Source organism: Penicillium vulpinum, assembly GCF_028829585.1.
Source record: "Penicillium vulpinum strain IBT 29486 chromosome Unknown utg000003l_segment0_segment0, whole genome shotgun sequence".
NCBI classification, from domain to species: Eukaryota; Fungi; Ascomycota; class Eurotiomycetes; order Eurotiales; family Aspergillaceae; genus Penicillium; species Penicillium vulpinum.
The window spans coordinates 2,671,190-2,686,965 of NW_026643243.1; the positions used below are offsets into that span (position 1 = coordinate 2,671,190).

The window sequence follows — 15,776 nt, forward strand, 5'->3', positions numbered from 1 at the left end:
CCAGTCAGGTCATATAAAGCGGGTACTCGAGAATTAAGTTGGGCGCTAGCAAGTAAGGCTATGTACGAATAAATAGACATATTTTCAAGAAAATACTTGTAAAGGCGTTACTCACACATCACACTTAGCTCTAACCTCCCTCGCCACAGCATTGCAAAGCTCAACTTTAACACCCGCCGCTAACAAGATATGGATCCACAGGCGCTGAGTATCACTCAACCGATCATTTTCCGACTTGACCTCAGCAAACATCACCGTCCGCGTCTCATGATTCCAGAGGAATAAATCAGGGATTCCTCCACCGCGCTGTTGGTATTCCTGCGCCATAACCTTGCAAATGGTTGCAAGTGCCTCGCCTCGGAAACACTGCACGATCTCAACTAAGTCATCTAAATCGAAAGACCAGTCAAGCCCAACGGCGCAGGGCTGCGACTCCGCCTCACGAGCATAGATCTCACGAACGATCCGCTCCGCATCACCATTCGTGATCTCAACCAGTCGGTGGTTGACTTCCGATGCTCGAGACGGGTAGAAGACATCAGTGTGAAGATCAAGTGGACACGTCTGAAACGCAGTCTGGAAGACATTGGGTACGTATGTGAACAGGATATCGTAAAAGAGGTAGCCGAACTGCGTTCAAGATCGGAGTTAGCTCGATTTTCCGGATATTCAAATGCTGCTTCGTATAGGTAAGACTCACCAGTGTCCGCACAATCCCCCCCTCAGAGTGATACCCTTTCCATCCATGATCACGGTACCAGCTCAGACACATACTCTCGACCCTACACTCGCCGCCCTCTCTCTCGTCAACCCAAACAGTCGCTTTCCCCTTCCGCGGAGCATCGCCCGTATCAATACGGATACCCTCGATCGTCCGCTCGGCTGGTTTGCCTAGCATGACATGTCCGAAGTCATGCTGCTCGCGCTTTACTACCCGAAGCGCCTTTTCCAGCTTCGTGATCCGCTTCTGCAAGTCATAATGAAAGATTAGATGGCAGAGCGGGTCTTCCAGTCCAGCTTCGCACGTCCGTAGCGCAAGTCTCTTCCAATGCTTGCGTTGGACTTCTTCGCTGCGCCCATCTGTAGGCGTAAGTGCCCACATGTAATGTTCTTCCAACAGTGCCTTGCGCTGATACCATGCGCCGCGCCGAGCAGCGTGGAAGAGACGTTGGGCAAGAAGTTCCTCTAGCACCTCGTGCTCGCGTTTATGCTCCTTGAACCGCCCGAGCGGGTGGAGACTCTTGTGGATTATTCTTGTAAGTACCCATGCTGGCGAGAATCGGCGTAGATAAGCCCCTTCGCCACTTTCGTAGATACTGTCTTCTTTCTTTTGCTCTTGCTCGACTAGCTCTTTCCATCGGGGATAAGACTTGTTGGCAAGGTCGATGATCTGTTGGAGGGATTCGGTCGTGACTGGGCCGTTGAATTCGAGGATGTTGTCGATGGCGAATTGGGTTCGTATCGCTGATTCAAATTCCAGTAGCGTTTCTCTCGATGCGAAGATGGAATTCGAGCGGCAGACTATATATTCGGGGAAGTTCCTTTTCGTCATTTTGGCTAGGATAATTGTTGTGAGGGACTTTTCCGTCCACTCGGTGGAACGATAGAATACTAGGTGCACTCGCTCGAAGAGAGCGCGAGGCATCGGCGAGATCCTAATGCATCCACCGGTGTAGTCCAATATCTTCTCAGTGAAATGTCCGTCTCTGTTGTTTGTGTCGTTGAGTCCTGTTTGGGTCTGACTCGTTTCGCGAAGAGCCGCCAGCAGCTCTTTCTTGCTCTTACCCTGGACTTTGGCCTCCTTTGCAAAGACCTTGAGTTCTTCCAGCAATAGAAGCGATGAAGCCTCTTCCAGCGTTGTGATCGCTTCTATGCCTTCTGCAAATCTGAACGTACTGCCGGGTTCTGAATCAGGCAGGTTCCGGTCCCGCTGTAGGTCTTCAGCAACAGAGAATAAATCCGAGACATCGGAGTAGTAGTTCAACCGGTTGATACGATGCCAGGCAGAGGTTTTGCGGAGGAACAGTCGAACATACAGATACTGGGATTCGTAGGAGAGCCGCCGCCATTGCGTAAAGATTTCCATTTCGGCCTCGTTAAAGAGATGTGATTCCTCATTCAGCACAGTTTCCAGTGCCAAGTTGAATGCATCCACATAGATGGAGCTTTTGCCTTTCTGCCAGGCACCATCTCGTAGCCTCATGTATAATCCCAACTCAGTGTCATTCTGCGACGCCTCGTACTCCTCGATTGCATCCTCGTCAGTCTTAATCGTAGGAAGTGAAGTCTCGAGTTCTGTTTGGCTGTTGGTAGAACACCCTATATCTTCTACTGCAGGTGTCTCGCCCGCTGTAAACGAAGGACTCGGACTCGGTGGTGGTTTAATCTCTGCATCTGTACTAGAATCCTCATTTTCAAAAGCTCGCCGACGTTTTGCCGGACACTGCGTCTCCCAAAAGTTCAGCAAGGACATAATCTCTCGTGTCCATGGATTCAATCAGTCTCAACAACCCGAGTCTCCGAGTACAAGCAGACACTAACGACGTGTCTCGCGAACAGGTTTCAAACACGAGATCACGTGCTTGGTATAACTATATTAGGCTGTTTGCCTTGTTTGCATATGACATAGCAAAGACCTCAGACATAGCGAAACACATAAGAAAAGAGAAAAGGAATTAAGCAAGGACGATCTGAAGAGAAAAAAAAAAACAGAAATGCTATTTGAATACCGCTCGAACCCCTCTAAGTGTAATTTCTAGAGAAAAATGGCCTTACCAGTAAGTCCCAGCTCTCCCTCCCTCACAATGGATCGACACCTGTGAGCTCCACAGCTTCCGCTCCGCGAGCGTTCGCCGATTCCACTATTGCGACTCCCACTTCTTCCTAAAAGACACACCTCCCAGGCTCTCAATTAACCTGTGCAGCCTTCCACCCTCGCGATCTCAGATCCACCCGCCTCCTCAGCTCCTGTACCCACAACCACGGCGCACCAAGCAAAATCTACATCCACTATGGGCGAAACAAACGGCGCTGGCTCCGGCACGCCGCTTGGTGATTTGGGCAATATCTCTGCGGGCCAGGTTCGCCCCGGTGGCGCGCCGGCGCGCGTCTATCTCAATGAGAAGGTCGTGCCGTATTTGCTTGACGGGATGAAGTCCGTTGCGCGCGAACAGTGAGTGGAGTACTATGGCTAGCTAGCTTTTCTACACTGGTCTGCTGGGTGGATTTGCTGATCTCTTTGTTTTTCTCTTGTGCTAGGCCTGCCAATCCTCTCCGTGTGCTCGGCGAGTTCTTGCTTCAGAAGAGTAACGAAGTAGAGGGCGAGACTAAGAAGGAGTCGGAGTAGAGAGGAAAAAGAGAAAGGGTTTCTTGGGCGTTTGGTGGAGCTTGATCGGCTGTTCTAGGATTGTTTTTATTTTTTCTCCCTTTCTGTTTTTGCGAAGGCATTGATTGGCTTTGGTTTGTAAAGCTTAGGAGTGGACTTCGATATACACTAAGACGTTCACCATTTGATACCCCGGTCAAGGTCTATATCTGTCTTACTAGTGTGGTCTGAACGATCAATAGAAAAGAAAGACAGTGAGAATGATGTCTTAAAAAGCGAAGTGGTGAGTACATACTACCTAAGAAAATAGAATATATCAAATCATGTACATAAAAGGGCTTGAGACATTTCGCGGCTACATATTTTTATCCTTCTAGTTATACTGAAAATGATGAAAATATATGAAAAGTAATCGCGATGTTGTCTTAATATCTTGAATAGAACAGCCCTGATCCTATCTCAAATAGGTCAGGTTATTCAAGTCGTTGTCCTCAAGGACAGAGGCGACCAACTATACTCGTCAAAGGATATATAGACACTAATAATGCTGGGGGCCCAATGAACAGAGTGCCCTATCGGTTCGAGTATGTATTATTATTTGTTCAAAATCCAAGTTTCGATAAATCAAAGAGAATCCACACAGCCCCGAATTCAAAGACAAGGGGCTTGGACTTCTTACTACTCAAAAGAGGACCACAGGATGCCCACAATCTTTAAAGTAGTGTGCATCGTGCTAGAAGCTAAGCTCTTCCATAGGGCGCATAGAAGCCGATATATATTTCAGTAAGTTTCATGGAGAAGAATAATATAAGTACGAGTATCCGAGTCCTACCCCAATCAAATTCGGGGAAGAACAAAGGATTCCAAAAAAAATCTAGATAGGTTAGCTTGTAAAACACATTTCACCTTTAATGGCATTGTCGATCCAAATCGATTAATGCCTGGAAGTTTAAAGGTTGAGACTACAAGCGCAAAGTCGACGGCTTTGAAAGCGAATGGTTGATCATTCGGTTGTTTAGAGAAGTCGAATACAATCGAGCCGTTACTGGAGATGGTGTAGAGGTGAAGTTGAAGCTGTAGCTGTGTGACGCATTTGTTGACCCTGAGATAACCGAATTACAGCGATAATTTTCTTCCCTCTGCCGCTAGAAGTTTTTTTTTTCTCCCGAAGTTGCGTCGCGAACAGACATAAAAGTGACACATCATCAAGTGACCGAAGTGTGCGATGAAGTTGCCGAGTCGTGGCGCTCCGTCTTTTTTTTTTTTTCTTCAATCGTCGAGCCGAGAAAAATTGACAAACAAAGACAGCGACGCCCCGTGGCCCGTCGCCCAAATCCCGCATTAAAACAATCCCAGAAACAAAGAAAAGGGGGGAGGAAGTGGGCAAGTTTGAAACATGGAACCAGGAACCAGGAGACATCAAAGGCCAGTCTCTGTTCTGGTTAGAAAACAAGGGGAGGCACTTTACCTGCCAGCGTACCGATCCTCGCCGCCGCCACCAGGAGCACCACCGGTGCTGCTGCGTGCCTGGCCTTCGTAGGAACGTCCACCACCACCAGCATAGGGATCGCGAGCCTCACGGGGAGGGCCGGCAGCATCGAAGCTAGGAGGGTTGGCGTCACGATCATAGTAACCACCACCGCCGCCGCCGCCGCCGCCACGAGGTTCCTCAGCACCTCCACGGCGGTCATCACGGCTGCTGTAACGGTCATCACGGCCACCGCCGTAGCGGTCACCACCACCACGGTATGCGTAGTCATCGCGCGATTCACGGCGGCCACCATACTCACGGCCACCACCACCGCCACCACCACCACCGTAGTCACGACGGCCATAATCACGTCCGTAGTCACGGCCATAATCACGGCGATCATTGTAAGAGTCGTAGCGACCGTAGCGAGAATAGTCATCGTCGCGGCGACGCCAGCCACCACCGGAAGGACCACGGCGATCATCGTAACGGTCACGGCGGGGACCACCACGTCCACCACCACCGGGACCGCTGGGGGGACCACCTGGGCCATCTCCATCAGGTAACGGTAAGCTAATGCAAGGTGCAAGGGGAAGGGCTTATGTGACTTACCACGCTTGGGAGGACCGAAGTACTTTCCCGGAGTAGGGGTACGAGGACGGGCACGACGAGCCTTCTCGATGCTCAGGGTGCGGCCTTCGATGACCTCTCCTTGGAGACCCTCCTTGGCGGCATCAGCCTGCTCGGCGGTGACCATGTTCACGAAACCGAATCCACGGGACTCCTTGGTGTGGGGGTCAAGCATGATAGAGCAGTTATCGACATCGCCGTACTTCTCGAACAGACGCGAAATATCAGACTCAGTCAGGCGCGGGTGAATACCAGTAACAAAGAGGTTAGAGCCAGAGTTGATGGCACCTTCATCCTCTTCCTCGAGAGGCTTGCGAGCCAGAGGAGCTCTGTGGGTTTATTAGCTTTGAATTGATACAACAAATCAGACAATAACATACCTGTCATCAGAGCGACCGTTAGGGGAGCGGCTGCGAGCACGGTCACGGTCGGCTCGAGGCTCATCGCGAGGAGAGGCGCTGCGCTCCCGATCATATCGGGGCTCGTCTATTGAAAAAAGGTAAATATTTTCAAGCGCATCGAAATAATTATTGAAAACATACCCGCGTAACGGCTGGTATCGTTGTCGTAGTCAGCCATGATGAAAGGACTGAAGGTGTAGGTTGGAAGAAGGAAGAAAGAGAAGTTGGAAAGCTGATCAGAGCGGACACTAAGCACCGGGAACTACACACCCGAGGAATCAGGCAGCGGTACAAACTGCGTGGATTTGCGTCGATTGCGTGAATTCGGTGAATTCGGTGAATTAGGGGAGTTTGTAGAAAAAAAGCTAGAGTTTTCTTTTTTTCTTTTGAAAATGCAAGTTTATGCAGGGGGGAAGACCTTGACTATGACAAACAGCTATTATGCCAAGACTGAAGAAATCGCCATATCAAAGCTTTATTAGCTATAACTAGAGAACTACAAATACAGAAGTAAAATTGGAATACGCTAAAATCAAATTCATGAACCCCACACGAATAATGTCCAGGAATTAATCATCGTGAGCCTCGCAAACGTCGAGTCCGACGGGGATTCTGTTGCGATGCAGTTGGGGTGTTGGCGGTCAGGCCCTTGATCTCTCCATCGTCAACCAAGTCCTTCAACCCTTCGAGTTCATCCTCATCCAATTCACTGAGTTCTTCACTCATTCCTCGCATGACATCCCGTCCAGTCCATCGTTCCTCGTGAACAGTTGTACCGACAGGGTCAAATGGCTGCATGTACCATTGAATGCCACCCAAAGCCAAAGGCAGCTGCTGGTCTTGCTCGGTCAAGACAGGCGTTGGATGTCGGTAGTACGTGGGAACAATCTTCATGGAGTCTTCAGCAGGACGTAGCTCTTCTGCTCCGGTTGCTTCAGGGTGTTGTTCATCCGCAATGGGCTGGGCTTCCGAAGGAGCCTCTGTCGTAGGAAGTGTTTCTTCAACTCCTTCCATAGCGTCAGGGTGGCCAAACAGCTCAGTATCACCTTCCGGCTCGACCGAGTCACCACTGCGTGACATCACACTGTGGTCAAGAATCACGTCCAACTCCTTCAATTCCTTCTCGAATGGTTTGCGGTTGAGCTCGCTCTCTTTCCTGATCGCATCCTCCAGGGAAGGCTGGATTACTTTAATTATCCGTTTCGCTAACTTTCTCTTCTCGCGTTGCTCTAGGCTGAGCTCTGGAGCGCGACCACTGATCTGCGCTTGGAGTTCCGCTGTGTCGCCAGCGGGTTCCACGCCGATTTCCGAGGTGAAAAGACTGGCCAGATCGGCAGAGAAAGCAGCAACAGAAGGATAGAATCGTTCGTTGAGCCTTTGTCGGATTGACATCAAGCCTGCTGCAAATACACCCTTTCCATCGAGCCTGGAATAAAGTCAGTATGAGTGTAGACAATATAGGACGAGTATATCTTACAGTTGAGCTTTCTCAAAGATTGGCCACAGCAGTGGGAACGTAGGGAAGTAGACAAGATCAACGATGTGACGGAGCATTTCGGCATCCTTCAACTTCTCTTTCTCCCGTTTCTTCACTTCATCGCATAGCATCCTCAATCGGTCGAGATCCTTGTAAAGTCGCTCGCCAAACTCAATGCGACGCTCCAGGCGTTTGTGCCCAGGGACACCCATTGCCACATAGTCTCTTCGTGTCATTTCCATGGATGAGAATGTCTCCAGCTGCAACTGGAGTCGCTTGAGCAATGCCGCTCCACGTCTCGCCTCTCGTTTCAATGTCCAATACTTGGATGCATCCTCGGCATATTGCTTCCTTTGGCGGACCGTAAATCGCCCAAGAGAAGCAATCACCGAGTTCAATACAACCTGGGGGATAACTGGGGCACCGGAGGGCAGCTTCCAGATTGTTCTGGGTACACGTTTCCGTTTATTGCCACCTACTGTTAAGGTAATCCGAGGAGTGAGAGTGCGATCCTCTTCTCCTCCATCACTGGGGTGCGCTGGGCCCATCGAGAGTGCCGCAGCTTGGCTGTCTCCCCAGCGTCTACCTTGCATGGTATTGCGGTAATATTCGATGGCATCGGCGGTTGCAGAATCAGTACCATGCTCCAATCGCCAGTCAGGGGGAACATGCTTGTCACAGAAAGCCTTGAGAAGGTGGGAGTCCATAAGGCCATGGCCAATCTTCATCTTTAGATAAAGTTGAGCCCTGCGTGCACATGAGACATGGAAGGCGACAAAGCAGTTTTTGTTGCTGCATTGAATGGATGCACCCATCCGTTGTTTGCAGAGGTAGCAATTCAACTTCCAGCGGCTGCGTGGAACCTTTTCGACATCGGTCACTGGCTCCATAAGAGAGGGGTTACCAATAGAGACTTCAGGGATCCAGAAAGAGCAGAGCAGATGAGCCCATTTGGATGAAGTAGTTTGTTTGAATGCACCCTCAGTGTTCGGGCAGAAAATACAATTGGTGGCCCCTCTTCCTAGCAACTGGCACTTGCGGCAAAGCCACTGACCTTCTGGAATGAAAGGAACGCCATAACACTCCTGGTGGACTGCAAGGTCGCAGCCATCGCAGAAAACAATTGCATTCGAGTTTTCACAATCGCCATCATCACAGATAGCACACTTGCTGTCTTGTTCTTCGCCTGGCCCAGCAGTCTCGCCATTGACCGCAGCTGCAGAGCTAGAGCGAAGACGTCCAGTCTGTGGGGGTTTAGGGTTTGGCTTGGGGATGCGCTTCTCAAGGGCATGCCACTCCCTCTCAATTTTGGTCATAGTAATCTCAAACACAGCAGGCTTGATGGGTTCGAGTTGATCTTCACGGCGCTTGGCATTATATTCTTCCAACCATTTTTCATCCTGCTCATCCATGTCATATTCGACACGTCCAATGGTAGTGTTAAGGTCTCCATCTGTCATGGCAGGTTGAATTACATCAAGGTCATCTTCTTGGGTGCCTTCAGTCATCCGAATAAATCGCCGGTCATGGCGGAGGAAAAGATCGCTCTCCTGATATCCCACGTTTGCCATGGTCCGATCGACATAGTTTTGATGACCGACACCCTTCTTCTCATAGAATGTGAAAGGGTCGCGCAGTCTGAACGACGGCTTGGGAAGTGTTAGTTTCTCCCGGGGGTTGGGACCCGGGGGCGGTATGATCTTTTGTCCCTGCTGGGCAAGAAGGGCATTAAGGATAGCCTCAGGGCGACGAGGTGGACGGCCAGGCCTGCGTTTGATTGGGATTGGAGTAGCCAGTTCGCCTGATATGATAACTGGTGATCCAGAATGATCCGATAGTTTCGCGCCAGCCAGGGACTCCAGACTCAAGATAGGAGCAGAGGTATCTGGGGCATCGACTTCCTCGGACGTGAAGACAGCAATTTTGCCATCAATGTCCAAGTCGGGATGGAACTCTTCCCACCCGCGCTCTTCACGTGGCTTGTATCCATCGCCTTGTTGAAGCGCAAGAGCAGCGGCCGTAGAAGAGGTGAACCGACCGCGGGTTTGGGTCTTGTCGCGCCTTGGACGCGACATAGAGGGTGGTGTTGTTGGTATAATGGGAGGTGGCGGTGGAGGGGCTAAGAATGGTTGGTCCATCTCACGGGGTGGACGGCCTCGACCACTTGCGGAGTGGCGTCGGGGAGGGCTGGTTTTCTTGGGTGTTTCTTGGGCGGCAGCGGCGGCGGCAGCAGCAGCTACAGCGTCGAAGTCGATGAATCTTCCTCCTCCTCCAGGACCACCTGGAACGTACTTTCGCTTCTTTGAAGGAGGGCCGTCAGGGGAATCGAAGGAGCCGATGTTGGATGACTTGAGGGAAGACCTAGGTTTACTGCGTGATGGACGACCAGAGATTGAATGTCTGACCGTCGGGGCCATAATTCAAGAACAAGCTTTCCAGTGTGTGTATGTTGTTGGGGATGGTGATTCTTAATCGGACGGCGTCAGGTCGCGTTGAGAGGCCGACTCAGGCGGGGCCTCGGGAAATCTCAAAGACGCACGTCTCAAGTCATGCGACAGCAAACTAGAAACGAATGTACACAATGGACGTAAAGGACGCCAGAGCCCGTGGAAGCTACAAGGCGCGATGAGGTGTTTGGTTATCTGGTCAAGGCGGAGACATCTTGTCTCGGCCTGTTGGCCTGAGGCGCCAATCTTGACTTTAAGCACCTCCACAGCTTGACAAAGGGACATGACATCCACAGCTGTCTCTTTCAAGCTATTTACGACTTTGATCTTGAGATTGAGCTTTGATTTTTCCTTTTTGAATAGATCTACAACATGAGCGGTTCTAGCGACAATAGGTACGCGTTATCCACCCCAAAACACCACGCGCTTCAGCTTCGCTAATTGGTACTGCCTTCATAAGATGGCGGGGTGGACCGAGTCGCCAGGCGTCGCAGCGCAACTCGAACAACCGTGACAAGACAGCAGGACAAGGAAACACACGCGATAACAATGCTGCTTGGAGCGCGTCGAACCCTCCACAGGAACCGCATGTCCCTGTACGGGGCTTCAACAGCACAGAGGTCAAGAACGTTATGAAGCGTATGTATATGTACCTAATCTGCAAGTACAAGGGCTAATCGAGCTTCTACGATACAGCAGGGCCTGATGGTACGTCTTATCTCTACCTCTGTGTCTATTCAAAGCTAACCTTCGTGCCATTGATACAGAAATGAACTCCACGACGCCCTACAAATCTCATTCTAAAGACGGTCCTACCCAAAGATCTACTGCCTGGGGCCCTAAGGGTACAGTCCACCTTCAATCGCAATATACCCTTGAACAAAAAAATAACCATATCTACAGCGCAAAACATGGCAAATGGGAAAGACTTCTTCCTGGAGCTACGAAAACAGATTGCTTCACTGCAGCGAAGCGGTCCCTCTGTTGGCGGCTGATCATGCCGATTACAAATTCATTATCTCAAAGTACTTGCATTGCACAGTCGGTCGGTCGCGAGTTTGGTTCGTTTTCATGGGTTGCAACGGCGCATCTTCGATACCCTACTGTGGAGGATGCATGGGTGATGAGTGGACTCGGAGGTTACATGCCATCGGCGTCTCTGATGATTCTGGGTCTTGCATGTCCACAGTGCACCATAACTCCTGTTTTTCAAAATTTATTCATTACAATTCATGCACTGCATTAGTAATCTGTGGCAATGAGAATGCATTATCTTACACGCGCTATTATACAGGGAAAATATGTCAATAATATACAAGCAGGTAGCCAACCAAATGCAATCATCACTCTTGGATCCAGCCTCCTGGGCCAAGGATACCTCCATCATCAGCCCGTGGGTCGAGGGTCCATTTCCGTAAAGGACGGCAGTCGAGGTCGGATCGGAAGCCAGCCTCGAACATCTCAATGCCTGCCCACCCAATCATGGCCGCATTGTCGGTACACAAATATGGAGGCGGAGCAACGATTTTGATATTGCCAAAGCCGCGCACTTCCAAAAATGAAGTAAGCACTTTCATGAGGAACTGGTTGGCGGCCACACCACCACTGACAACGATGGTGTTGATATCATTCTTGCCATTATTGTGCGGCCGCATAGTGTCCAGAGCGATAACAGTGCGCGAAGCAAGGTGCTCAAAACAAACGCGCATGGCTTCCCGGCCTAGATCAACACGCTCTGTATGTGACATCTTAATATTCATACCGTTACTTTGAACGATCTTCCCGACCATGCTCGAAATCGAAGAAAAACTGAACTGCATGATGCGCGTATTCGCAAATGGAGTAGTAAGAGACCAGCCCCAGTCGCTTACGCGCTTGGTTATTTCTTTGCCCCGAGATTCTGGTGGCGAGTAATCCGCGAAATCGGCCTTGCCATTAGGGAAGACGAATTGCTCCAGAATTTTGCCGTACATGGTAGTTTTAGCTTCCTGAAGGAAAGACTCAGGTAGGATATCTCGTGCAGATTTATCAAGTGCCTCTCCAATAGCTATATCTTCGCTTGTAGCGAGAATTCTATGGTCTGTGAGACCTTTGGATTGAACCAGAGTCGTATGGCCGCCAGAGACGAGAATGGATAGGAAAGGGAATTCGGGCACTATTGCAGGTGAGTCGGGCTTGGCTTCATTTTCCAGACTTGAAACTAGTCCGGGTGTCAAAAGATGCGCCTGCATGTGATGCACTCCGACCATGGGGATCTGCCATGCAACCGACAGCGCTTTTCCAGTGTCGAGGCCAACGGACAGGTTGGATCGCATACCGGGACCTCTTGTGGCGGATATGAAATCGGGGAGGCGGCGACGAGTTCCATCTGCCAGTTTGAGTCCATCGCTTGTTTTGGACTCCGGTAGATAATTAAGGGCTCTCTGTACAAGGTTTGCGAGGTTGTCTTGGTGAGATTCAAGGGCGATGATAGGGTGAATTCCCCGATGCGCACGCGTGTCGGCCGTTACATTTTCAAGGAAATGGATTTTGGCTGCACTTCCGGAGTCTTTCTTTGTTTTCTCAACGATAGCTACTGATGTATCGTCACTGTTGTTGGCAACTAATTAGTTGGGTGGCTTTTTTTCGGACGGGTGTTAACCTCCGCTTACCACGACGTTTCGATTGCCAACGTGAGCAAGCCACGGCGGGAGGTCAAACATCTCCTCGCATTTAGCGCTGATCTGCAAAAAGTCGCAGCAGATGTCACTCTGAATAACATTGGTAAGATGCTTGACATACGACCAGCGACAGGGGCGAAAAAGATCGGACGCGCACGGGCCGGAGAAGCCCTCAAATAGAGCCCTAAAATAGCCCTGGAGGCACCAAAATAGCAATCTATAGATCTACGAAGCACTGCGTACTGTCGCAAAGGCTACCTACAAATCTTAATAAAGCGTTAACTTACTATTAGAATCGAGAATTTTGATGCAGGTTCGAGGACACCGTTGTATTTGCAGTAACGAATGACTAGGTTAAAACATGTATGCTCAAAAATCAAAAAATCATCAATCCAGGTCCCATCATAACGTCATAAATAATTGTTCCTCCAAAACACTGATACATAGTTTCCACTTCAACAGAATTTGCGGTGCACATCAAAGGCGAAGTGAGTCCAAGTAGATGATACTGACGAATGCTGGTCGAGACAAGCGCGAGAGGCAGCATAGTCATCCAGAGAACGACCTTGAGAGCGGCTGGATGAACACTTTAATGCGCCGTTCTGTCATATATAAGACTTCATTTTGCAGTTTCAGGATGTCGATTGTGGGGCGCGCAAGATGTTGTGCAGATTGAGGTGATCAATGAGAGACCCGGGATGCAGAGCGTGGCATCGCAAGATGTAAACACCGAGTCATTCAGAAGCACCTGGCCGCTCCCCATTACTCCAGCCATGGACGGTCATTAGTGATACAGATCTCGAGCTTCATCTCACTGCCGTACCGTCCATCGCCGTTCTTCTCGTGACATCTTCATGTGCTTGCCGTAATATTCGTCTGGGTTCTCAATAGGCGTCACACAGTGGACTGTTGGCGTGACTTGGAATTGTATACGCTTGTCAACAGTGGCAGTGCGCGAGGACGACTGCTTCTTAAGGATGCTCTTCGATGAGCAAGAGTTTGTGTATGCGTAGCTTGGAACTTGCAGTGAGGAGAATCTCATGCTGGATGGGCTTGATGCGGAAATTGGCGAGACAGGAGTGCGCGGAATAGGGCCTGGTGACTTGAGTGATAGTGTTGGCCGAGGAACACTCTGCGCAGCAGAGATGCTCAGGGACAACTTTGGCTTGACGACACGGGCAGTATACATTGTGAAGAATGAAGGATCCACGATAGTTGAAGAAACTTAGGACAATGCAGTTGATGTTATTTGGTTTTGGTTTGCACAGGGAGACTTTGATCAACAAAGATATCCGAGTAGGCAAGGGGAGAAGCAAATTATCGACGTAGATGTGAAGGATTTGAAGCACCTGGAAGGATTTGAAGTACCTGGGCCAGCCAAGTCGAAAGACGAAAATAGAAGATATGAAAATAGGAAAATATGAAAATAGGAAAATCTCAAACGGTATGACAAAATCCTGTCTCCTGAGGGACAGATGGGGCGGCTATATACACTTGGGGGGGAGAGGGGAACCACCTTCTTGCCTAAGCGCCCACCCTATGCATGATGGTGCACAAATCACCGCCATCACACTGGAGTTTCTAACTTAGGAAATCTTCCGTCCCCTCTAGCCAATTAAAATCCACACGGCTTGGAACCCCCGTCTAGTGTGATGTGACGGGTGGTAGGATTCGGTGATGGGGTGTCCAATATGCCTTGCAGATAACTGCACTTGGAACCACACCGTGGCGTTCCTGTCTATTTGATTCGAAACTCTCGACCAACTAATAATTGATAGGCAAAGAAGATCACACTTACATCAAGTGAATTTCTACATTATTGGGTGATACCCCCGCATTATCACAGTGACTAGCGGTGGTTGCGAAAGCTGATTGGTTTGAATCTCAAATTTGGAAGATCGTCGTACTATAATTAGATATCACATGGGATTAGGGCCGCTATTAACTATTTTTACTCTTCAGGATTGAGTGATGGATGGCATCTATGCTTGGGCATACCCCCGTACTTACTCTGTAGACCTACCAAAGCTACTTATGGACTACGGAGTGGTAAATGCAGTTTTATCACTGTTGATCACATTTTGTTGTGGCTTTTTTTGGGTGCTAATTGACCTCCAGTCTTCGCAAACTAATGCTGATCTATGTCACATTCTTCTTATGTGATTGTCGTAGTGATTATATTTCCTAATTTAAAAACAGAGCATGTATGCTGCACGATGCAATGCTTGAACGTGTACTCTATTTATAGAAAGTGCCACTGAAATTGACAGCGCGTGGTTGACATACTTGCAGACATTTACTTGATTAGGATAACGCCGGGGGAGAGAGCGTTTGATTTTTAAAACGAGCGACTAGCTATTTGAGTATATCAACCTGTGACTGGACAGTAATCAAAAACAAACACATAGGATAATGACATGGGACATGCGCAGAAAACACAGAAAAACTAGAATAAATCAATGACTCGAGATCCTATGAGATTAGCAAAATCTGTAGCATCCTAGGTACCGGCGGGTTCAGGTTGAAAGACTGGGACTTCCATAGTTTGTTGGGAGGCTCTCCTGCCTGCCGGGAAGGTGGCTGGGGCTTGGGAGGCTTTGGAATAGGCTGTGGCTTGATTAGCTTATTAGATATGATAAATATAGATCGAAAGCGGGGATAAAGTGTTGGTTTGTTTAGACCCTTGATTCAGCGTTGTGACAAATAGTTTTTTTTTAGGGGAAGCCCTGGAGAGATGGGCTTATTTACATAAGATATTGTAACTAACTAACTAACTAGTTAGCTCACTCTTCGAGATGATAGAGGACATGCACACTATCTTTGTTTCTGCTCAAGCTATCATATACAAGAATATTCGGGCACTTCTGCGGCCTTGTGATGATCCTTTTTGTAGGCTTTTTATTAGATATTTTTTCTCCCTTCACTGTTCTATAGGTAGACAGCAGAAAAAGGCGAGAGAAACACTATAAAATGCACAGAGGACTTTTCTATATATAGCCTTTGAAATTCGAATGAAAGGAATGGTGTGGACCACGAAATAAGGGAGATGATCAGGGCTGAATATTGACGACGAACTACCTACTGACATGAGGTTCCTTATATGCTTCATGACAAAGGGAGGTCTAGCTAAGTGCGAGCAAGCCCCTGCTTTACTGCCTGAGTGCATCAAGAAATGATGTCCATTGTATAGAAGATCTTTGTTTTATGTTTGTCGACAAGGTTTATCAGCTCCGCAAAGGACTCGGGCAAGACTGTTTACATTCAGAAATCGAAATAAAATTAATGACAGTTGGTCGATGTATGAAAGCGAAGCGAAGAAATGTGGAGCGTATGAGGAAAGACGAAGTTAGAAATCGAAGAGAACA

General features: G+C 49.0%; 6 protein-coding genes across 6 annotated transcripts; 2 read left to right on the plus strand and 4 right to left on the minus strand.

Moving 5' to 3' along the window:
• Nucleotides 1–111: 111 nt before the first annotated feature.
• Nucleotides 112–2,473, minus strand: N7479_006126 (fanconi-associated nuclease 1; the record flags this gene model as incomplete). The annotated part of the gene is made up of 2 exons (XM_057253822.1): nt 112–630; nt 701–2,473. The coding sequence occupies 2 exons, from the start codon at nt 2,471–2,473 to the stop codon at nt 112–114; spliced, it is 2,292 nt and encodes a 763-aa protein (XP_057107684.1).
• A 292-nt stretch (nt 2,474–2,765) lies between these two features.
• On the plus strand, nt 2,766–3,346 carry N7479_006127 (DPY30/SDC1 family protein; the record flags this gene model as incomplete). The annotated part of the gene is made up of 3 exons (XM_057253823.1): nt 2,766–2,777; nt 2,925–3,172; nt 3,259–3,346. 3 exons carry the CDS (start codon nt 2,766–2,768, stop codon nt 3,344–3,346), a joined length of 348 nt encoding a protein of 115 aa, XP_057107685.1.
• Nucleotides 3,347–4,789: 1,443 nt separating this feature from the next.
• On the minus strand, nt 4,790–6,048 carry N7479_006128 (RNA recognition motif domain-containing protein; the record flags this gene model as incomplete). Its single annotated transcript, XM_057253824.1, has 4 exons — nt 5,969–6,048; nt 5,807–5,912; nt 5,409–5,755; nt 4,790–5,349 (listed from the first exon to the last, which is right to left on the minus strand). Exons 1-4 carry the CDS (start codon nt 6,003–6,005, stop codon nt 4,790–4,792), a joined length of 1,050 nt encoding a protein of 349 aa, XP_057107686.1. The 5' UTR covers nt 6,006–6,048.
• A 352-nt stretch (nt 6,049–6,400) lies between these two features.
• Nucleotides 6,401–9,721, minus strand: N7479_006129 (putative PHD finger domain protein; the record flags this gene model as incomplete). Its single annotated transcript, XM_057253825.1, has 2 exons — nt 6,401–7,253; nt 7,305–9,721. The coding sequence occupies 2 exons, from the start codon at nt 9,719–9,721 to the stop codon at nt 6,401–6,403; spliced, it is 3,270 nt and encodes a 1,089-aa protein (XP_057107687.1).
• A 402-nt stretch (nt 9,722–10,123) lies between these two features.
• Nucleotides 10,124–10,746, plus strand: N7479_006130 (uncharacterized protein; the record flags this gene model as incomplete). The annotated part of the gene is made up of 5 exons (XM_057253826.1): nt 10,124–10,146; nt 10,212–10,390; nt 10,448–10,459; nt 10,519–10,596; nt 10,655–10,746. 5 exons carry the CDS (start codon nt 10,124–10,126, stop codon nt 10,744–10,746), a joined length of 384 nt encoding a protein of 127 aa, XP_057107688.1.
• A 348-nt stretch (nt 10,747–11,094) lies between these two features.
• N7479_006131 (N(6)-L-threonylcarbamoyladenine synthase family protein) lies at nt 11,095–13,600 on the minus strand (the record flags this gene model as incomplete). Its single annotated transcript, XM_057253827.1, has 4 exons — nt 11,095–12,340; nt 12,403–12,474; nt 12,925–12,987; nt 13,227–13,600. The coding sequence occupies 4 exons, from the start codon at nt 13,598–13,600 to the stop codon at nt 11,095–11,097; spliced, it is 1,755 nt and encodes a 584-aa protein (XP_057107689.1).
• Nucleotides 13,601–15,776: the final 2,176 nt, after the last annotated feature.